General features: G+C 39.5%; 1 protein-coding gene across 1 annotated transcript in view; it reads right to left on the bottom strand.

Annotated features, from left to right (window-relative positions):
- LOC136852234 (uncharacterized) overlaps positions 1 to 19,670 on the bottom strand; it is a 32,718-nt gene extending 13,048 nt beyond the window's left edge. Inside the window, exons 1-8 of the mRNA XM_067126684.1 lie at positions 19,476 to 19,670; positions 18,984 to 19,197; positions 17,364 to 18,184; positions 16,818 to 17,277; positions 16,555 to 16,605; positions 15,781 to 16,332; positions 15,171 to 15,313; positions 14,916 to 14,976 (exon numbers count right to left, since the gene is read on the bottom strand). Of these exons, the coding sequence (XP_066982785.1) occupies positions 14,916 to 14,976; positions 15,171 to 15,313; positions 15,781 to 16,332; positions 16,555 to 16,605; positions 16,818 to 17,277; positions 17,364 to 18,184; positions 18,984 to 19,197; positions 19,476 to 19,670 (2,497 nt within the window). The remainder of the gene's footprint in view (positions 1 to 14,915; positions 14,977 to 15,170; positions 15,314 to 15,780; positions 16,333 to 16,554; positions 16,606 to 16,817; positions 17,278 to 17,363; positions 18,185 to 18,983; positions 19,198 to 19,475) is intronic.
- Positions 19,671 to 24,855: the final 5,185 nt, after the last annotated feature.

The following is a 24,855-nucleotide window of genomic DNA, read 5'->3' on the forward strand; positions in this document are numbered from 1 at the left end:
AGAATCTCCACCTGTAAAGGCACAGTGACCCCCAAATTTAGTGATACCTCAGCACACAAGGTTGACAATGAAGAGTGGGCAATGGGAGTATCTATCTTTAGGATCATCCATGACCTAGGGTTGATCAACACTCCATTGACCACTCACTGAATCACGCTGAATGCCAGAAAGCAGACATCCTGATGGTTCAATCTGTGCTAAAAAGCATCAACAAACCTAGAGCAACTGGCACTGCAGGAGCTGGTAGGAAAAGGCCATGAGCACATGCAGGAGACTTGCCAGGAGACACACTTACACACACAAAGGTCTGCCACAAATGAAAAGCATGTGCTAGAAACCTTTTCAGCAATCACAACCCCACAGAATGGGAAGCAAGGGGAGAATGAGAAAGACAAGCACCATAGCCAGTGAAAGCATCAGACACAAGAGCCATAAATGTTCTGGATATCAAAGGGGGTATCAATTCTCCCCCACCACAGAGACCAGCTAGCACACTCATCACATGAAAAATCAGGACTGCAGGTCCTAGCCTGCAAAAAAAAAAAGGACTTAAGTCTTGAGGATCTGCAGCAGAGTGCAACACTAAGAGTATACAAACTGTTTCACCTTACATCTCTACATTGTTCAAACACAGATGGGTGATACCTCACCCCTTAGCTACCTACCAACAAGTAACCAACCTTGTTGCCAACTTTCAATGACTGCAGCTTGAGCATGGAAAGCCCTTATATAAAAGATGATAGAATGTATTCTCATAGGAATAAACCTGGTTTACCGCTGTGCTCTCCTATTACTGTACTACTAGTATACTGAGAGGAATACACAGGCAAGTTGTTTGCTTCAACAATGCTGGTCAAAAGCACAAAATTGCAATTTTTGAAAATAAATTGTATTTTTCCTAACTATAAAAAACCTGGCCCTTTACATTAGGAAATACTTACGGCGAAGCTGGACCCAGCCATTAAACTCTTGAACAAGGTGGTTAGGCAGTAACTACCGTCAGGCAGGCAGGAATACCCTCTGCCCGGATGTGAACATTCCAGTTTGCCTTTCGGTCCAGGTTCAGATTGAGGGGTGGCATGAAGCGGGCATAAAATGTAATGTAAAGGACCTCAAGTTTGTATAGTTAGGAAAAATACAACTTACTTGCAAAAACTGTGATTTGTTCTGACACAATATACAAACCATTGGTCCTTTACATTGGGAAGACTCACTGGTTGTAGGGAGGAATCTGGGCGAGTCTCTTGAACTGACTGGAGTTCTGCACACCTGGGCTACTCCTCCTGATCAAAAGAGCTAGGAGGAGTACCGTGCCTCTGGCTTATTGACTGAGTGTAAGAACTGCAAGATCAAATGTGAGATACTGGACCTTTTCATGTGTGAGGAAAAGTAACTCATACGAAATAGGCTGGGAAGAATCTAGAGTCAGAGGCAGTAAGGAAGACCCAAGATAGGGTTTCCCTTATTGCCAGTCTCTCCTTCCTTCCTTTGCTAGAGGAAGGAGTGGAATTGCTTCTATGATTCTAGAAGAAAATTAGAACGGGTGCTCAACGCCACATTCAACAAGTATTGGTTCGTGTCCTATTCTCATCCTGAAGGAGGAGAAGTACGAGGACGGGGAAGGAGGAGGAAGAGAGGCCAGTCACTCTCAGTACCCTTCTCACTTCCAGAACCAACACCCAGGCGAGATGCTACTAGTCCTCTTGAAGGAGCAGGGTATGAAAACACAACTTGTTGAGCAGCCACCACAGGACAAAACCACAGGAAGACAAGAGTGTGGTCTATGAGACCACGTCTTGCTTCCAGACTGACAGAAACTTCCAGAATGTGAGGGATGGACCAAGCCATTGACTTCATGAGCTCTCATGTGGAAAGTACCAGTATCGTCGTTGCCAGCTACCGAGTACCTCCTTCGATTGCTTCACGAAGCCAGGAGGATGTGTCCTTAGACACTTCTTTGGGAGAGATAGTACTAGCGAAAACATTGATGACATCCAGGTTAGGAATGTCGAGCCTTTTCGGAAAGTACCACAGCTCCCTAATAGGACAAATAACGACTGATCTGGATCATCGATACAAAGCCCAGGGAGGAGGGGAACAAGGACTTGAACCCAACAATAAATGCTGATGGATTCAGAATCCACTTACAACATCCGAGGAGAAGTCCAGGTATTGATCCCCTTCACCTGTTCTTCCATCTTCTATGCAAAGGCCGGAGCAAGATGAGAGATGGTCCTAAGAGGGCACATCTCTATCCGACGACTCTCGTAAGGGCGCATGAAGAGCATGGGACAGGAACCCTAAACGAGAGTCACATACCAACCAGGGAACGGTTCCCTGGAACAGCAAGACCAGAGAAGCTTCTCATCCGTAGCTAAATCTCGACTGTGGAGAACAAGGCTACTCCAGATAGAAGACTAGGTCGCAAGGGCCTACATTCCCTCGGCGGAGAAGACGAGGAAGCCCAGACTTGAAGAGCGACTCTGGCTTGAGAAGAAGTTCCGTCAACGACACCCACCAGCAAAGACGGATCCAGTCCCTAGGACAGTGTTGCAGAGGACTTCAAGAGATATCCAGCAATATCCATTGCTGCTCAGCGAAAAAGCCTATGCTTGCAAGGAAAGCTGGAAGGTCTATCAGTCCTGAACACACAGGGATGTACCGCCTGAAGAACCGCTTCTTGTGTTGCTGCTAAAGGAGGTTGGGTTAAGCAAAACTCTTCTCGATGCTTTGGAAGCAGAGCTATCAGGTCGGGCAAAAGGTGAAGTCTTCCAGCATTTGCCTGTGACTCAGGGTGAGCAATGCTTGTGAAACCCTAGCAAAACAGACAAATAAGGAGGGAAAAATGCAGATATCGATTTTTATCCCAAAAAAACAGCATGCCTCACCGTAGCGGCCCCTGGGTGTGGTTCAAAGGAGTGAGAAAACTACCAACAGGATACCAAGACAGTTAGCTCTAGCCGGGCTGGCATTTCCTGAATCGGGAGCACAGGAGAAGAAGTGGGATGGAAGTATGGAAGTTTGATCAAAAGAACTGCCAAGACCCAAGGGAAATAGATGCTTCTCCTGAAGGAATCCATTCCCAGGTCTCGGCAATGTCACTGCCAGCTCCAGAGGCTCTATAAGTATCACTTCCTCCAGGCATCTGCAGTAGGAGAACTTCTTCCTAGTAGACACTTCTCCATCTCTTCCCTTCTGCCCTCCTCCCTTATGGAAAAGAGGGTGGAAAGAGACACAGTTATGCGCACTTTCCCAGAAGGGAAGAAGAGGGCTATGTATTCTGCGATCTTCCGAAGCCTGGGACTTCTTAGGAGTTAGAGAGGGGGCTGGCTTGAACTCAAGTTTGAGATGAGATGGCTAGGACCCAAAGGTCTTGGCCATTGTCCAAAGGACAAGGCAGTGGTCTGGTACGAACCTTGATTACCACGGTATCTGGAAAATCTCTGAAAGAGAAAGGCAGAACCAAGTAAAGGTTTGTTCCTAAGGGTTGAGCCAACTCGGAACTTATGCAACCGGAGATCCGAATTAGGACAAAGTCCTTCTTAGCACTAGCATTGCCCACAGATTGCCGTCTGGTATAGGAAGACCCACCCCCGGACAGAACCAGTCTCCAGAAGGCAGTTTTCTTTCCAGGAATGGTCGTATCCGAGGAGAGAAAGCCTAAAAGTGAAGGATGGTGGATCCATCAGGAGACTGCCTGGAGGAAACCAGCAGGTTCCCTCCAAGATCGCTGCCTCTAGTTGCAGAAGAGAATACCCTTCATGGCAAGGAGAAGCAGAGAGAGAACCCAGTCCGGGTGAGGCAGAGTCAGAACAACCTGCAGTTGGAAAGACCCTCCAAGGCAAGAAGAATCCGTACTCTGTCAAGGCAGGGGAGAAGCTTGGTGTCTCGACCTGAATGAACTCCTTGTCCGAAGAAAATTATTCATCTGGTCAAGAACGCTCTCGCAAGCAAGGACCACAGCGGCCCCTGAACTCTCGCCCCGTCGGGAACTGCAAGGGTTGCAAGTGATGAAGATTATTCGTTGGGGGAGCCACGGTCCTTTCCCGGGGATCCTCGTGCTGACGAATCAGTGTGAAGTTCTCCGAAAAATGAGGGCGATCGCAACCTGAAGAGGAAGACCCTCGCTACTTCCGAAGCGTGAAACTCCTGTACCTCTCTCCTTGGAGGGAGACCTTGACAGATCCCAAGAAACCCTCCTCGGCTACCTTGTTATACTACGAGATAATTGGGGGACCGACACCCAATGCGGTGGACTGGGAGGCATGCGGGGCGAGCCGAGCCGAGCCAGTCTTGCCAATGCGACCAGGACTGGGCGGGGCGGACAAGCTGAGCGAGCCGATTGCCTGAACACAATCGGAACTGGACAGGGCGGAACTCATCTGCTGTGACCTAGAGCTAGTTTCCCGAACTCTAAACTACTTCAAGGCTGAGGCCCCTCGAGAAGAAGGTTTAAAGGGGAATTCTGTGTCTGCTATCCTGCATGCTCGAACCCTAAGGTTCAAGACACAAGGATGAACCCCGGCCAAGCAACCAAAGCAGCTGGCGGGCGGTATCGAGACACCTGGCGTCTTGGCACTGATACACCTGGGTGTTTCAGCACTTTCTTACTGTGCCTCTCATCAGGAAAGCGCTCGTGATTCATGGAATTCGAGCGACCAGCGAGACTCCCAAAAATCGGGAGCGGCTGCTTTCGGTTTCCTAAGAAATCGAAAAGAGCCAGGCACAGAACCAGTCTCAGAAGCAGACTTCTAAGACTGGCAACAGAGGCCACGGTCTCACAGCCCGACACACGAGACCTCAGAGGAGAATGCAAATCGGTTCCCGCCATAGGGTGGGAAGAGCCAACAAGACAAACTTGTCTCCCGGAAGAGAGTCAGCCCCTTAGAAGTCCTGCAGGATTCCCAAAGGGAATCTCTTCCCTGCTTCTTCTGGTGTTCGAACTGATAGGATCGAGACACCAGGCTGGGAACCTGACCAAGCACTGGTAAACACTTGGGGAGCACTTGTAGTGCTGGCAGGAAGAGCTGAGACACCTGGGTGCCTTGGCCCTTTCGCACCGCTCCGTCAGGAAGAGCCAACAAGAGACCCACTGCCTCCTCGGAAGGAGACAGTCCCTAGACATCCAAAGGCATCAAGGGGAAAGAAGCAGCCTTCTTCTCCTTCAGCTGACGGAGGTCTAACTGGTTCCCAGGACCCCCTTGAACCTCGGGAGAGGAAGGGAAGAGGCAGCAGAAGACAAAATCGAAGATAAGTTGAAGAAGAAGGCAGCTACTTCCACAGGGCGACTTCCTTCACCTTCACTCCAACATCATCTACAGAATGGTGGACACGAAACATCATAACCTCCAGGGCAGCTAGGCAGGATCACAATGGAAGTGGCTCAGGACATGAACACCAGGAGAAGCAGCAGGCACAATCAGGAAGGCCAATGCAGGAAGTGGTTCGGAAAGCAAGAGCTACAGCAACAGCCAGGAATGTCACGAGAAAGTCACCAGCAGCGACAGGAATGATCACGACGGTTGCGGCAGGAGTGCAGGAAGAGCCGGCCAGAGACTGTCGTCGAGTCAACAGGAGCATAACACAGGAAACAGCAGGGGCAGATGGACAACAGATATGCCAGAAGCAGTGCCAAAGTATACATGAAGGCCAGCAATGACAGCGATCGATGCAAATCGGCGGGAACAGAGTCGGAACGATCCCGACATGGAACTATGCCATTCCAACCAGGTACTGCGGTCGATCCCGAAGCAACACTGAATGAACGTTGGGACTCCTTCATGCAAAGATATCCCAACTGATATATCCAGCCAACTACTGCTGTGCCTACGATGCTCACTGTCAACCTGAAAGAAAAAGCAAAGACGATTAGTAGAGGGAGACTCCCCTCACTCCGAGGGGAACTGCCCTACGCAGAGAGAGGAGGCCCCTTAGAAGAGGTCACCCAACTGCCCCTGGCCCCCCCCCTTCGTGGTCTTTGTCCGACGAGTGAGCGACGAGGGCGAAGGAGAGAGATCTCTACCAAAGGAGAGATAAGGAAGAACCTACAGGGAGAGAGAAGGAAGGAGGGGAGGCAACCAAGGGCGCCATGGAAGTGAAACTTACTGATGACGCCCGCAACCTCCCCCACCACACAACTCTCTACAGCGCAGGCGGCGAAAACAATACTAGGCACATGTAGAAAAGAAGTAGTCATGCCCTTGTAGCCTACATGGAGGGAGGGAGCCCAAGAAGGGGAGTGAACTCTTACGTCCCAATCAATGCAGGGGAGCGAAGATATTACGTTCCAATCTGATATCTCCGAATGTATGGGGGAACGCTTCAGTATCTAAATAAAGGGCTACTGGAAAAGAAGAATTACCACTCGGTTACGCCCCACTAAATAAGCCCTTGGCCGTCAAACCCAAGACACAGACGCAGGGGAACGACGGCTTATGCAAGGCTATCGTAAATCGTGGGTTGATATTAATAAATATCAAACATTTGTAATTTATACACGAAAATAAAGAAAGATCCCACCGGGATAATAAAGAGCTTAACGACAGTCAGGCAAAGAGATCCGAAAACACGTCTGCAACGCATGACAGCCGAAAGCAAACTGTGATGTTTACATCTAGTCAGGCAGGTATTCCCGCCTACCTGACGGTAGTTACTGCCTAACCACCTTGTTCAAGAGTTTAACGGCTGTGTCCAGCTTGGCCGTAAGTAATTCCTAAGTTAAAGGACCGATGGTTTGTATATTGTGTCGAAACAAATGCAAAATAGACAGCTTTGGCAACAGGAAAAATACATTCATTTCCATGGTGTGAAATGTGGTAATGTCAGTGTGTTTCAGTCTACAATACTGTATCATCTTTTACCATTTTTCCATATGTATATACAGTAGCCCACGGTTTTACGCGTTTCACATTTCCCCAGTTCACTCTGTCGTGGATTTTTATGGAACACATTCATTTGTCCGCCGGGGAAATTTCACTAATTTAAGGATTTTTCTTTGGGCCGTATCTCTAAAATTATCATAATTCACTTTTTTTCATAGAGCAACACTATTTATTCACTAATTACGGTATTTTTTCATTAAAATATATGTATACTAAGAGAGAGAGAGAGAGAGAGAGAGAGAGAGAGAGAGAGAGAGAGAGAGAGAGAGAGAGAGAGAGAGAGAGAGAGAGAGAGAGAGAGAGAGAGAGAGAGAGAGAGAGAGAGAGAGAGAGAAACTGTGGTTTTTATATCGAAGTCTAAGCACAGTATAAATGGATTCTGTAAGTGAAATAACGTTTCATTGATAATTTGCTGTTTTTTTTTCTATTAAAGTAATATGTATACTGTTAGAGAGAGAGAGAGAGAGAGAGAGAGAGAGAGAGAGAGAGAACTGAAGTGTTTATAGGCAGTCCCCGGTTATTGGCGGGGATTCTGTTCCAACAGCATGACGATAAGCAAAAAATGCGGATAACTGAAAGTCGGCAATTTTCGGGGCTTATCGATGTCAATAAGCGCCGATTTTCAGTTATCGGCGCCTCTGTTAGGTATGTATCGGTGCCAATACATGATTTTTGGCGCCAATAAGTGGAAATCGGTGCAGAAAATTGCCGCTTTTCATTGCTAGACAAGCCCCAAAAAACTGGATCGCTGATAACTGAGCCCGCTGATAACCAGGGACTGCCTGTTTACATACATCGAAGCACAGTAACTTGCTGGGGACGAGAACTTAAGCACAGTAACTTGCTGGGTATGAGAACTTAAGGCACTTAAACTATGGCTGGGATGAGAATGTTGAGAGTTACTTACATATGAAATTCAGATTTTAAATATTTTTACAGTGATCAGAGATGAAACATCAATAGTGTTAACATATTCTCTTGTGTACTGTTATATGTGTGATAATCATTGTCAACTAAACTTGTAATGAAATACGGTACAATAAATCAGACAAGGCAAAAAAAGGGGCAATGCTACCTTTGTCAATCTGTCGTGAATTGCTGGATTTGTTTATTTTCGTGTTTTTTTATGCTTATGGTACAGTATCAATTCGGATTTTGTATCAAACTTGCATACACTCAACAACTGCCTAACAGACTAATGTTACGTACAGTATTACATCATTAAATTCTAAAAATTAACTTCTTGCCATTTAAGTCACTTTCTCTCTGTCTGTTATTTTCAAGTCAATTTCTCATTTTTTTTCTACAATGACAGGGCATAAGTTGGTCAACCAATGAACATACTAAGCCTCAGGTCGCCAAATTCTGATGTATAACCATGAGACAGTTCAATATACTTCTCACGAGATTAAAAAACTTCATCTTTATTTTAACCCAAAATCCTTTTACTCATTCACACTATTTCATTCTTCACTTTCAGTATCATGATTATGTGAGTCGTCCGGTCAATCAGCTTTGGGCTACATCATGACTTATTAGAACATATACCCTCTGCTCAACTTTGGGCTACATCATGACTTATTAGAACATATACCCTCTGCTCATAAAATATGATGTATTTCTACATATTCCTAAAGATTTACATATTGTTAAGGGGGTCTGGAAAAAGGGGGTGGGGGAAGAAGGCTGCCAGGCCAGGTTGGACATAATGCAGGTTAACCTAGGTTAGGTTAGGATGTATCCATGCATGCTACTTATCCTGGTGCTACAGTAAACATTTACCAGCACATGATATTTAATTTCTTTGGTCTGTTACTGATTATCTTGTGCAAGTGGACCATATTATTTCAACTACTGATCTTGTGACTTAGGCTAGCACCCATTTCCTATCCTTTATGTTACCACGACTCACTCATTTTTGGTTTCCAACTAGCTGAACACACATTTCCCACTGGACCACCCCATTAATGTTAAATAACCTGTAGGCTACTAAGCATTTTAAAATGAGTTTTTTTTTTTATTTTTAGTAATTACAAACTATAATGAATATAATATTCTCAAGTAAAGGAACCACAAGAGTATATTTGAGAGACTGTTAACCTAGAGTTTGACATGCTTTTGACCTTACAAGTGATGCAAATCTTTCTTTTCGAGTTACTTCTCACAGCATAGGCTAGGCTATTGTACAAAACATTAAACCGCTTTTCAATTGGCCTTTGGTAGGCTACACCGACTTTTCAACATGTGTCAGTGTGAAAATTAACCCTGGCTAGACTAACAGGCTAGGTATTTTATCTAAATAGGGGCTAATAACCCTCCCAAGCAATTAACCAGCCTTGTGAAGGCCTAAGTAAGGCATGGAGTATACATTGCCTAACCTGTGAAGAGCAGGCAAACCTAGGGTAAGAGACCATTGCCGAGACCACTTTCGGAGAAGGAATCTCCTATAATTCTTGGCAGCAATTTAACAATGAGAAATAATCCACCACGATCGAAACCTTGCCTAGGCCTATGACCCCCGGGGACCCAATGGCACCACATTAGCCTAGTTGATAGGCATATAGGTTGTTCACTTATACGTTAGAATTCGACACTGTTCTTCCACCTGAACAACGACGTTGCGGACTGAGTCAGTGGAACAGTGGAACTGCGTCGCCACCCTAAATCGGTCTATTAACCAAAGGCTAAAAATTCTTGGACGTTGGCCCAAGTGGAGAACAAAGTTCCCTTCGATGTAAACAAACCATCAACCGCTCACTTCAACCTCCATTTACTCCTTTACCCATAAAATTATCCCATATATAGTTACATTCCAGCAATTTCACAACACTCATGCTTAACATAGTCAAAATTCACCTAAGTACGTCAAACAGTTACTGAATAAATTAAAAACAAAATAACAATACAGAAGTACAACAAACCTTCAATAACGCCGCCATGACACATTATTAGAGTCCATCGTCTGAGATAATGTGAGAGAATATAATGACGTGAGTTTATCTTTTTAAAAAATGAAATATATGGAGAAAATAAATACAAAACTTCAATGTTGATAAATATAAAGCTTTTTTAAAGTAAATATAAATTTCAAAGAAAAGCAAATGATCATGTGAGCTTCGGCACTCGTGCGAAAGTTTAAATGCCAAATTCTCATTCTGGTTATAAACAACCATAAATTACGGTCCCGGAAGAGTAGCACATGTCATCATTTATTGGAGTTGCTAGGGCTGTTGTATATGGCCTCGATGATACAAATGTCGTAACTATATCTAATTAATTTCAGTTTGTAGTGCTTTATCGGTAATATAATGTTTTAACATGGATATTTCGTCTATTTTCATACGCATTACATGGCACAGCACAGGCGTATATCCTTCCCGTTACTGTATTCTGATAATTATTAAAATTGCTAGCTTGTTATAGCAAATATTACTATAACTAAGCTAACTTACTAATCTATAGTAAAATCCTTATCCGGTCCCACTGCAACGAAAGCGCTCTGTGCGACCGGCAAATTCATTTGTGTAGGTTATTTACACATTCGAAGAATCATACGACTCACTCCATATTTATTGTCAAAACCACAGTATCAGAGCACTCCATAAATAACAAAGTCTTTATTTTTTAATACAATTGATATTTTCAGTCTTCCTAAAATCAACGAGCTTATCGTATAATTTCGGGACCGTATATTTGAAGGCTCGAAAACCAACATCCGAATACATCCTAGCTCAGATAACACGAAGCCGGTCTGCAGTTATAGTATCGTACTGTGTTGACACAATTATTTGGCTGTATTGTGTACAGCAAATCTTAATACTTTGGGCATTCAGTACGATAGTTTGATGAGTCAAAACAGACATTTTAAGCATTATTCCAGCTTTGATTGACAGACATTGCAACTAAAACAGTTCAGGAATAATCATATGCCGATGTGAAACACCTTTAATCTTGCCGCACTGTTTAATCACAAGTTTCGTAATAAATCACTCGTCAAGATATAAATAAAGGCAACATTCTAAGAGGATATTCAATAACCCTAACAACATCACTGATTTGAATACGGACTTTATTAGCATTTTAAGCTATAGTACTATTCATTTTCATCTGACTCGTAACAAGGCTTCTTAATTTATTTTTCATCCCCACCAACATAAATTTAGGTTTATTTTCAGTTGGCTTTTGTTGCTTAAACGCTGTATATTACTTAATACTGGTAAGGATATTATTCAGTTTCTCTTTTTGTACCTTCGATGTCGTTAATGGAGAAATGGAATTGGGTGCTATCTGCAAAGTACCAATTGCAGTTAGGTGCAGAAAAGGGCATAGGGCAGAGAGTGTTATATGATACACACATACACACACACACACACACACACACACACACATATATATATATATATATATATATATATATATATATATATATATATATATATATATATTAACTTTATCACATACACAATTGTTCTGTGCATTAGTAGAATTACTAAAGGACCTCATTCAAACTGGATGGTATCTAATAGAGTTTTTTTTAAAAAGTTACAAGCTTTCTTGGACAAACAGTCCACATTATCAAGTATCCGTATCCGTACTGATACTTGATAATGTGGACTGTTTGTCCAAGAAAGCTTGTAACTTTTTCTGAATAAAAAACTCTGTTAGATACCATCCAGTTTGAATGAGGTCCTTTTAGTAATAATATATATATATATATATATATATATATATATATATATATATATATATATATATATATATATATATATATATATATATATATATATATATATATATATATATATATATATATATATATATATATATATATTCTTAACTTCTCAATGTAAACAGACTGCGTCAGACTTCCTCATGGAAAAGTCTGACGCAGTCTCTTGCATTACAGATGATAACGATGACAAATATGTCAAATAATTTCTAGAGTTACTTGAAAGCCACGACCTCGTAAATGTTGTGAAAAAGCCGACATCATTATTGAACCATACTGTTGACCTAGTGATACAAAACAAAAACAAAGAGATTGTGAGTGACATACAAGTTGAGCCTGACTGCGCGATATCTCCAATACATAAACTAGTTACATTTAGTATAAATATCTGAAAAGGTTATACACTGAAAAAACTATCACTTACAGAAACAAAACCAACTTTAAAGCTGATGAATTTATTGTTGAGAGCATCAAGAAAATAAGAGAAACAAGCCAGGAGTGCAGGTGTAATTTGATAATAACTTGATAGGCGACCAAGTATGTGTAAGCTGTTTTACATTCTATAACAAAAGTATATTGGCGTCAAGCTACAACGATAATTGTCCTGAAGTAACAAGGCAAATAATAGTTAAAGAAAATGCCAAATGGTTTAACAGTGAATTACGTGAAGCTAAGTAAAGAAAAGAAGAATGGAAGATCTATGGAAAAGATCGAAAGAATCAAGAAGCAGTGAAAATTGGTCACTGTATAAAACAGCTAGAAATCATCACGACTTGATTATGAAAACCAAGAAAATATGTTACAATAAAATGTTTAGTGTAGAGAAAAATCCCCCCAAAATCCATGACAATTTAGCCGGAATATTGGGATTCAAGAAAGCAAAAGTTTCACCTGATGTAACTAGTAACTACAAAAACCTGGCCGATAACTTTGTGAACTACTTTGAAGAAAAAATTAAAAGAATCTGTCATAGTTTAGATAAGGAGATCCCTCCTGATCTTCCGGTGATCGCAGTGAGAAATAGCAAATTCAGTAAGCTTAAAGAACTGAACATGAATGACTTTGACAAAACGATGAGAAAAGTAAAAAACACCTATTGTGAAAATGATCTGTTTCCCATAAAAGGCAAAAAACTTTGATCAGTTGCGGGAGCTATATTTTGATATTGTCAACATGAGTCTAGCACAGACATCTTTCCCAAATATAGTGAAAAGCTTGCTTGTATAAAGCCGGCCTATAAAGGAAAAGGTGATGAGGAAAATCTAAGCTTCTATAGACCAATATCGAACCTATCGTACTTATCAAAACTTATAGAAACGGAAGTTCACAAACAAACATGGAAACACTTCAAACAATTCAACATTATACCTGATGATCAGTCAGCATACAGAAAAAATCGCTCAACAGAGACTACATTGTGTGCAATTATAAATGATATGGTAGAAATTATAGCAAATGGAAAATGTGGCATCCTGGTTATGCTTGACCTAATGCAGCATTTGACACATTTGACCACAATCTACTGCTTGAAGACCTGAGAGCAGTAGGCATTGAAGATGACGTACACAAATGGTACAAAAGCTACTTAGATAATAGGAAGGTTACAGTGGTTATATCATCTGTGAAATCAGAAAAGAAAGGCCTAACAAAATGAGTGCCCCAAGGCAGCGTTCTGGGTCCACTGTTATTTGGCATTGACACAACTGAATTATCTAGAATTATAAATAAGCACAAGGTTAAGTATAAACTGGATGCGGATGGTACTCAGTTCTATTTTCCTGTCGAACGGTAGAAGACACCATTAGTAAAATTGATGCAATAATGAAAGATATAAAAAAAAATGGATGTCGGCGAAGAAACTGAAACTTAATGAAGACAAAACTGAGAGTATGCTATTTGGATCTGACTGTGCACTACGAAAATATGAACACTTCAAAAGAAAAACTGTTGGTTCGTCAACAATAAATATTGCAGCAGCAGCCAGCAAGAAACTTAGGAGTATTTATTGATAACAAATTGTCGATGAAGAGCCATATATTGCATATTACAAAAACCTGCAAGTACTATATTAGAAAAATTGCATTTATTAGAAAACACCTAAACGAAGATACTCTGAAAACAGCAATTTGCAACTAAATACTTTCGAGGTTTGACTACTGCAACGTTATATACTAAGGCCTCCCTAACTACTGTGATGGGTCGTTTTACCACCACAACATACACTTGTATAATTATTCAATACTAGTATTCACTAACCAGAATACGAAATTCACAGTAAGTGAAATCGTAAACACAAGAACCACCAGAGGAGGAAAACTAGCTAATACATTGTGACAATAATTTAACATTTAAAAATAAAGCTAAGACAAATCAACTAATTAAATAATGACAACAAGATGACACCTCCTCTCCCAAAAGATTTTTTTTTTCAAAAAAAAAAAAAAAATTAAAGTAAATAATATTTCAAATTCAAATTTAAAAGTAAAATATAAAATAATCACTTATAACAAAAATAGTCAAACAACAGAAATAATGATTTCATAAAATCTGTGAAAAAAAAACCAATTATATAATTAGAGCATGATACCAAAAACAAAATGAGGGACGGGGTGGCAAAAGAACAAGGATGCAGCTCACAAGAAAGGCACTAACATAATATCAAGATTAACAAAATATCAAAAGTAACCCAATATCATACAATACAAATTCAAAATATTACACAATACAGAAAACCAACACCAACCCAATAGCTCCAAGGCTCTCACATAGGTACATAATCAAGAGCTACATTGCTCCACCGGATTCCACATATTTGTTCATAGGCCATAACTATTTTTACACACTAACGGTTTCTCACTTCATATCTCACATCGCTCATTGCAAAAATGTTCAGCGAACAAGAGTCATTTACACCACCGTGTCAACACACTAAATCACTATAAAAGTGTCCTACCGAGTACACACCTATAATGGACGACACAGAGAAAACCAGCACAGTTTTCCCCTGCGCAACCTGAACACGCAAAACTTTCGTGAAGCGTAGTTATGCCTGAAAACACAGAATACCCGGATTAGTAGCTATCATTTCATTAAGTAAACTCTCTGATTAACACCTCAACTGCATAATCAATCACCTAACAGTGTCTTACCATGTCTCAACGACCATCAACAACCGCCTATGCTACTCATCAGTAGCATAAAAACTATAATAATAATATCCGCAAAAGCGTATTCCAGAAATAACACACCACCAATCTATCTTAAAATTACCCTTGCCACAAAATTCAAACGAATACCATCTTTACCTTCACCTATAAACTTAATATTAAACATAACTAATTTTACAGTCCGACATTTATGGAATTCCTGTAAAGAAAAATTCAGATTAATACATATTCATTATCCTTATACACTCATCTACTTCTAAGAATACAAACCTAACTACCTACTTCAACAGCACACACACCGCAATTAGAACGATACAGATACTACCTTAATATCCGCAGAGCCCCTTGCCAGAATCCCTACCCAACGCTGCGAGAGAGAGCATCAGCCACTACATTATCTTTTCCCGGTACATGAGAAAACTGCAAGTTCCATTCTTGCAACATGATACTCCACCGCATCAGACGTTGATTTTTATTTTTGTATCTGTTGATGAAGGTCAATGGATTATGATCTGTCATAATCTTTATTGGAGTTCCTGTGGAAGATAGATAAACAGAAAAATGATTAATGGCCAAGATTAATGCGAGTGTTTCCTTCTCGACCGTCGAATATTTGCGTTGAGCGGAGGTTAATTTCTTCGAAAAGAACGCTACCGGGTGAGAAACGCCTTGCTCGTCGTTCTGTAATAAGACCGCTCCGACACCGACGTCACTTGCGTCAGTGGCAAGCGAAAATGGGAGGTCGAAATCCGGAGCCCTAAGAATGGGGAAACTGAGTAGTATCCCCTTCAAACTTTCAAAAGCATTCTGCGCTTCCTTCGTCCAAATGAACGCGACCTTCTTTTTCAATAGGTTAGTAAGTGGAACAGCGATGTCAGAGAAATTCTTTACAAACCGACGATAATACCCTAGCAAACCTAAGAACTTCCTGACATCCCTTCGGCACTTAGGAACAGAAATCTTTTCAATAGCCTCCACATTTGCTTGTTTAGGGTAACTTTACCATCTCCAACTACATGACCCAAATAAACAACCTTCGCTTTTGCAAATTCACTTTTCTTTAAATTAACCACCAAACCAGCTTTCTTCAATACCTCAAACAATGCCTTAATACGCTTCAAATGTGTGTCCCAGTCGTCACTATAAATAACAATGTCATCAATATAAACCACACAACCTTCTAAACCATACACCAGCGTGTTCATTAACCTTTGAAAAGTGGCGGCGGCATTTTTCATACCAAACGGCATAACACGACATTGAAACAACCCTTGAGGTGTAACGAAAGCTGACAAGGCTCTTGCTCGTTTCGACAAAGGAACTTGCCAATAACCTTTTAACAAATCAAATTTACTTATATATTTAGACTTCCCCATGCGATCAATGCAATCTTCTATCCGTGGCAAAGGATAACTATCGGGTTTTGTAACCTCATTAACTCTCCTATAATCAAAACACATACGAAACTCTCCATCAGGTTTCTTAACCAACACCACAGGTGACGACCAAGGGCTTTGCTTGGTTCGATCAAACCATGTTTTAACATATATTCCACCTCTTTGCAACAACTTCACTCTTAAAAGGATTTAATCTATATGGCGATTGTTTCACTGGCGTGGCATTACCAACATCCACGTCATGTTCTAAGACAGATGTTCGACCTGGTACATCCGAAAACAATTCTTTATAATCGAACACCAACTTCTTTAGAGACCTACGTTTATCAAAACTCAAATGAGAAACTGAACTATCAAAATTTTCAAAGAAGTTTTATTACCTGTTGGAAAGTTACCATCATTACCATATTTATCTTCATTAAATTCTTCCTCTGAAAAAGAATAAATATTATTATTACAATTTACAACCTCCCCAACTGTTGCCACAGGAATGACTTTATCCCTTTCCTTATATTCCTTTAACATATTAATATGGCAAAGTTGAAAGGGTTTCCTCCGTTCAGGAGTTTCTACCAAATAATTAACCTCGCTTATTTTTTCAAAACTTTCCAAGGACCTGAAAATGAAGCTTTTAACGAATTACCTGGAAGAGGTAACAACACTAATACCTTGTCGCCTTCAGCGAAGTTACGAATTTTGGTCTTCCTGTCAAAGAAGTATTTCATTCTTCTCTGACTACACAACAAATTCTCACGAGCAAATTCCCAGGCCTTCGTCATTTTATCACCCAAATTAGTCAGATAATCTAATAAATTAATATCAGGAATGTCACCTTCCCATGACTCTCTTACAACATCAAGCGGACCCCGAACACAATGCCCAAAAACCAAATTAAATGGGGATAAACCAAGAGACTGACTTGGAGCCGACCGAAAAGCAAATAAAAGATATGGCAATTCTTTGTCCCACTCAGAGCCGTGACTTAGACAATATTTCCTAATCATCGATTTCAGAGTTTGATGAAACCTCTCCAGAGCACCCTGACTTTCCGGATGATAAGGAGATGAAGTCACATGCTTAATACCCAATTCTGCCATTTTCTCCTTAAAATATTTGCTAACAAAGTTTGTACCACAATCAGATTGAACCACCTTAGGCATTCCGAACCTAGTAAAAAGTTAATTAATACCTCAACAATTTTTACACTTTTGATGGATCGTAGAGGAATTGCTTCTGGATAACGGGACATTTTATCCATCATGGTGAAAATATACTCATTCCCACTACGAGTCCTGGGCAACGGCCCGACAACATCAATGATAATTTCCTTAAAAGGTTCAGAAACCACAGGGATGGGACATAAAGGAGCTTTTGGAATAACTTGGTTTGGCTTACCGACCTTCTGACAGATACTACAGCTATTGACAAATTTCTTCACGTCGGATTTCAATTTGGGCCAGTAATAATCCTTAAGCAATTTCCCAGCTGTCTTGTGGATTCCGAAATGACCCGCCAAACCATTATCATGTGCCAACGACATCAAGCCAATCCTGTGAACATAAGGAACCAATATCTGTTTTAAGACTTCATGTGCACTATTGCCAGCCTCTCTAGGCCTACTCAACCTGTAAAGAATGTTATTAATTATTTTAAACTTTGGGACAGTTAAATCATCCACTTCGCCCGACTCAACAGGAAGGTCCTGGAATTCTTGTTTCTGAGCTTTAATTAGCTCTTCCTTTGTCCAGTTTGGAAGGTCTTTTGCAATATTCCTATCTACAACTAATTTACTACCACTACTACTACTAATACTACGTTCTAAACTACTACAATCTACGTCTGTTGTTGACTCTGCAGCGTCAACACCACTAGCTCTAGAACGAGTAACGACAGCAATTTCACGATTCATTAAAATTGGATCCTGATTATTTTTATAAGCCACATCATTTCCTAACACAATATCTACATCTTTAACAGGAAACCTATTCACAATGGCCAACTTCAATATTCCTGAAAAAGATGGACATTTTAAATGGAAATTACCGATGGGATAGGACTCAACTGAATCGGGAAAGCCAGACAACAGAACAAACTCTTCAAAGTCATGGACAAAATCGCAAGGTAATGCCTCTCTTAAAATCAACGACTGAGCCGCTCCCGTGTCCCGCAAAATGCGAACCACCCTTTCTTTGTCCGAATCCACAGACGAGACACTACCACGGGACAAGTACCTTTCAAAGCAATTGGTTAGTCATTGTTCAGTCGTTCTCGCTTGGACGGGCTCTCTCTCTCGCTTATCAATGCCCATAACTGATCTACCCTTAGCTTGTAGGGACTTCTTAAAGGCAAAACACTGACTTTTTACATGCCCCCTTTTATTACAGAAGAAGCATGTCATGCTTCTTAACCTTTCAGGATTATTTATGTTACCTCTGTCAGGAGAAACACGATTGTTATTAGCAGAAAAATTATTATTATTCTGCCTCCTGGGCTGACTCCTATTAACATAATTAGGCCTCCCAAAAACATTGTAATTATTATTATTATTATTATTATTATTACTCTGACTTTTCTAACACAACCAGGCTTTATATTACTCATCACCCTAACTCATTCTTATGTGACAGGTAATATTCGTCACTAGCAATGGCAACCTCCTGCAAAGTATCAATCTTTAATTCTTCCAAATGCACCTTCAACTTATCGGGTACACACCTCTTAAACTCCTCTACAAGTACCAATTCTTTCAACCCTTCAAAATTGTCAACTTCTTTCGACTTTAACCAATCTTCAGCATATTGCCTCTTACCCCTAGCAAATTCTACGAACGTCTGTTCCCTATCTTTCTGTAAATTCCTGAAACGCTGTCTATAAGCTTCAGGGACAAGCTCATAAGCCTTTAGCACAATGGCTTTCACATTATCATAGTCGGATGATAAACTCTCATCCAACGTAACATACACTTTCTGAGCCCTACCTATCAATTTACTCTGGATAAGTGTCGTCCAGTACTCTTGAGGCCACTGCAATTTAGCGGCAATCCTCTCAAATGAAACAAAAACTCCGCTACATTACACTCTTGAAAATGTGGCACAAATTTGAGTGCCTCTGACAAATTAATAGTAGGCGTCACCTCCTGGTTGGGGAAGAGGAGAGAAACAGGATCCATTAAACGCATTTCCCTCTCAAACTGCCTCTCTCTCTCTCTTTCCTCTGCCCTAAATTTTTCTATATTAAACTCTATTGTTTTTAACTCAATTTGCTTATTCAAAAACTCTACAGACACTTCCTCTTTGACTACCTTCATTTCCCCCTCTGTCTTCACAGTTTTAACATAATCATATACCTTCAACAACAATAGGCCCTTCCTTACAGACGAATCAAATTCAATTTCCAAATGCTGAGCCACTTGCTCTAACTCAAGCCTATCCAACTCTGCGAGCCTTGCTTGCCACCCCTCTCCACTAAGAAGCTCTAAAACATCAATAGTACACATTTTGCTCAATCAAACCTCAAAACAATACCAAAAAAAAATATCAACTCTGGAGAAGGTGTAAAACTGTTGCCCAAAAATAAAACCCCCAGAATCAATTTTGCACACTAGTGAATACTTGCAGGAACAAAATGTCCTGTCAAAACGGTCGCCAGTTTGTGATGGGTCGTTTTACCACCACAACATACACTTGTATAATTATTCAATACTAGTATTCACTAACCAGAATACGAAATTCACAGTAAGTGAAATCGTAAACACAAGAACCACCAGAGGAGGAAAACTAGCTAATACATTGTGACAATAATTTAACATTTAAAAATAAAGCTAAGACAAATCAACTAATTAAATAATGACAACAAGATGACACTACCTACTAAGAAAATTGCAAGGAGTACAAAATAGAGCCGCCAGGTTAATAAAAGGACTACGTTTCCGTGATAGAATAACCCCTGCACTAGTTGAGCTACATTGACTCCCAGTAAAAGCTAGAATAGAATATAAAACACTACCTACAGTCTTTAAAGCACTAAAATATGATGAACCAACATACCTGAGAAACTGCTTAAGCTTCTTTAGACCCGAAATGAATATTGTAATCAGACATGCAAGTGAAGCATATAGGCTATTTGAACCTAGAACAAACTGTAAGTCAGGCGAGAGAGCATTTGTACACTGCCCACCAAGACTATACAACAAAATACCGCCTGAAGTGAAGAGCATACAGGAAGAATGCAAATTTAAAAAGAAACTAAAGAATCTCCTATTCTGCAGGAGCTACGATACTGACAAGAAAACACTGAAAGACAATTATAAAATATAAGAAGCACCTTATTTTGAAAACGTACATGAGCCCGCCAGAGAGGGAATTTCCCTGTGGAGGGCTGTACATAAAACCAAAGTGAAACTAAGTGAAGCATCTTTACAATGGGCATTCATTAAGTAGAGATATTAGGAAGGTGTGTGTTTGCATAATTGTGCTCACAGTAAATAAGGTATGGAAGGAGAGTACGATATTTTACCGGTGTACCAGTGTGTTTGTGCATACTATAAATAGCATGTTGAAGGAGAGTAAACGAAAAGTTGAATCTTTGTGTGAGTCTGTTCATACTGTAAATAAACTGCTGAAGGAAGGTTACAAAATATCGACTTTCTTCTCTTGCTCTATTAACAATTGCTCTCAGAAAGGTTCTAACGCGTCAAGAAGATGCATGGCAAAAACAGTTCAATTATGTTAAATGAATTCATAAAGAATTCTGTTAAGATATAATGCGATTGGAGCGAGATAGAAAAAAACAGTTTTAAATAAGCCTGTTTTGCTCGTTTTATGAAAGATACTGAAGGACATTGCGCGTATCACATATTCCATCGTGAGGGAAGAGAATGCAAAATGTACTTCATTCAAAAATGTCCAAGTTTTGATGAGGAATCAATCGTTAAACTTCCTTATTGGGGACAATTGAGTACATAGATGGAAACCGGTATTCATAGTTTCTGACATTAATTTTAGGCCATCCTAAAAATTCTATACTGCTTCCAGACCGTTTGACATCTGTATTAGCTCTAGGTTATCATGCATCTTCCTTTATTTGTAAATCTTCGTTCGCACGGCACTTTGGGGGATTCTGCCAATAAAAATAATTGCATATTTACATTAACAACAGTCATGCGAATACAAAGGAGGCATTAAATTTGAATATTTTATGAGAATTATTACTGAAGGACAGGGATGTATGGAGAATCCGCGCACAAAGAAATGTGACTTTATAATAAAAAAAAATCTTAAAGACTTATAAGGACACAAAACTAAGCCAGATATGTAGAACGAGACAGCTTCGCATGTTATGACTAACTACGCTGTTTCCCGGCCTTTATTACGACACATTTTCTCTCACCAACGTCTTCATTTTATGTTTTATTTATTTCTGCGTTCAACCATCCTTTCTGATACGTCTATTTTGTATTTTCATTTATTTAACAATTTTTTACAGGATCCGGAACCAGCATAGGCGTATAAACCCTCGTGGCAGAGTTAGCCTCTGAAATGAAAACCACACGATCTCACGTGTAAGCTCCTCCCGCTAAGTGGGGATAACACTATTACGACACAGAAGGGAGCATTTTGCGCTTAAACTCATGGCATGGGGACATTATACAGCAGCTTACATATAAATATGGTTGTATTGCCCTGATTTCCTGACATAGACGACCCTCTAATCCATCCGGTACGTAGGGCTTTCTTTAAAAATGCCAAGATCTTTAACGGGATTAAATATGCCAGAATTACGGGTATTCTGTGATGGAGGAGGTTGCTATACAAGTTCATGAGTTTTTGATTGTTTGTTATATAATAATAATAATAATAATAATAATAATAATAATAATAATAATAATAATAATAATAATAATAAGAAGAAGAAGAAGAAGAAGAAGAAGAAGATGATGATGATGATGTGATGATGATGATGATGATGAAGAAGACTAAGAAGAAGAAGAGGGTGTCTATAACTAAAGAAATAGATTGAACAGCTGATTTTATTTAAGGTGTGAATATTACGTACTACGCCATGAAATACTACTCTCAAAATTTTCATTTGACAGAATTACAATTTATTCAAACAACTTTACTTAAAACTGTATAAAAATGATGTTTCTACTCTTATCAGTTTTCATATAAATAAATTTTATATGAAAATTAAACATAGAAGACGACGAGAATATCTGTAAAATATTTGAGGACTGAATGAACTTTCCGGGAAAATTTTTCATCAGAATTTTCATATTTTTTCAGTTATATTTATTTATAGCAAGTAATGAATTTCCGACTCAGAGGATCATACTTGCTATAGCTCAACCTTACAGAAATCATTCAGCGAATCAATTTTTCTCTCCCATTAACCTTTAAAAGAAGAGACAGTTGAAAAATTCATGTATCTAAGGATTTCCCAAAAATGCGACCTGGGTTCACACAATGTAGTGTTGATTCGTAATAGCTGAGAAAAGAATAGAACGGCTGGTAAGGGTAACGAGTCTTGTGACGAGAGAGTGCATAGAGGTGCAGTGTGGGTATATTAAGTAGGTATATTGGTACATGTGTATGTGATGGGTATTCGTGTATATGAGAGAAAGTAAAGCAAACTCAGCGACACTCTCTTTGTTTCATTTGGACTGACTATTCTTTTTGTTCTAACAATGTCTGCCTACTTCTATACGTCACAAGTGGCCATATATAAACACCGGAGATCGATATAGAAATACAAAGTAAAAAACAGTTATAGATATTCTCTTTTAAAGCATATGCTCTGCTTTTACGTAGTTACGCCATTGTATTCTACAGCACTGCTTCTGCTGTTGTTGTTGACAGATTAAGCAAGCTGGCATTGTGCCAACACGGGCTCTTTCGCTCTTGAGAGCGGTCCAAACTTTTTACTTTTCTACCTATATCAGAATCATATTTTAATTGTAAATCCAAATCGAGAGGAAATACGTCGTGCTCTCGACGGTTTTTTTTTTATTATTATTATCCCGTTTTGTTCGTTACCGACGCAGTTTAAATACTTCAAAGAACGTCGAAAGAAAACGCGAATTAACCGAAAGATTTTAGACAATGGCGCGAAGTTCTCTGAGAAGCGAAACGCAGTGATTTAATGTAAGAGAGAAAGAAAAAAAGTTACGAGAAATTATGAGAGACGAAGAGAAAGTACTCTCAAATATTTGGCAAGTAAGTGAGTGCGTTTCGACTCCTGTTGTTGAGAGAGACAGACAGACATACAGACTAAGAGAGAGAGAGAGAGACTTAACTTTGGCTTCGAACAACGAGAAAGAATCGCTTTCGTCGACGGTTCGAAGAGAAACAAACAAATTAATTCTGAGAAGCCGATTTGTCTGTAAATGTGTGCGTGTGTGTGTGTGAGAGAGAGAGAGAAAGAGAGACAGACAGACAGACAGACAAGAGAGAGGAGAAAGACAAAGACACAGAGACAGACAAAGAGAAAATGTCTCATTTATGCATATAAAATAATGTAGATACGCAAAGCCATGTTTAAAAACAATATTACATTCGATATGCACTTTTACACATAATTTTTACACGGTATCATGGACCTACAATCCCTTGTTTTCATTAGGGCATTGAATATTATATATATATATATATATATATATATATATATATATATATATATATATATATATATATATATATATATATATATATATATATTGTGTGTGTGTGTGTTTTGGATACAAACACGCACATATGTATGCATGTGTGTGTGTATATACATCCGAAGAACAGGAAAATTTTTCCGCAAGCAGGAAAACAAGCAGATTCCAAGTACAGTAGTTTAATCCTACGTTTCGTGACCCTGTGTCACACCATTGGGGACTTCTATAAATGAAATATCAAACATTAGAGTGCTTTCAAAACATTAAGCAAATACTTGGAAATTTATGCAATAAATTATGCTTTAAAATTATTCGCACAAAAAAACACGGAATTAAAATTACATAAAACTGAATTAGTCACTAAGTAAAATCACAGACACACTAAAACTTATGCACTAAATTACACAAAAATTACACACAAAAGAAGAGAATTAAAAATTCCACAACAAAAGAAAAAAAAAATGGAATAACAAAACCAGCAAGTAAAATCACAGACACACTTGCGGGACAGACACCGACCTTTCAAAGCAAAAGTAAAAAACACACTAAAATTCATACAAACCTACAAACCAGAGAACCGAAAGTATAAAGTCTGTAGGTTTGTATGAAGTTTAGTGTTTTTTACTCTTGCTTTGAAAGGTTGGTGTTTGTTCCGCAAGTGTGTCTGTGATTATACTTGTTGGTTTTGTTATTCCATTTTTGTTGTTGTGCAATTTTAAAATCTTTTCTCTTGTGTGTAATTTATGTGTAATTTAGTGCATAAGTTTTAGTGCATCTGTGATTTTACTTAGTGTGCTATTCATTTTTAATGTAATTTTAATTCCGTGTTTTTTTATATAATTTTTAAATATAATTTAGTCCATATATTTTCATGTATTTTCTTGATGTTTTGAAAGCACTCTAATGTTTGATCATTTCATTTGTAGATATCCCTGATGATGTGACAAATGGTTACGAAACGTGGATTAAACTACTGTACTTGGAATCTGCTTGTTTTCCTGTACCTAATTTTAATATATAT

Source organism: Macrobrachium rosenbergii, chromosome 25 (assembly GCF_040412425.1).
Source record: "Macrobrachium rosenbergii isolate ZJJX-2024 chromosome 25, ASM4041242v1, whole genome shotgun sequence".
NCBI classification, from domain to species: Eukaryota; Metazoa; Arthropoda; class Malacostraca; order Decapoda; family Palaemonidae; genus Macrobrachium; species Macrobrachium rosenbergii.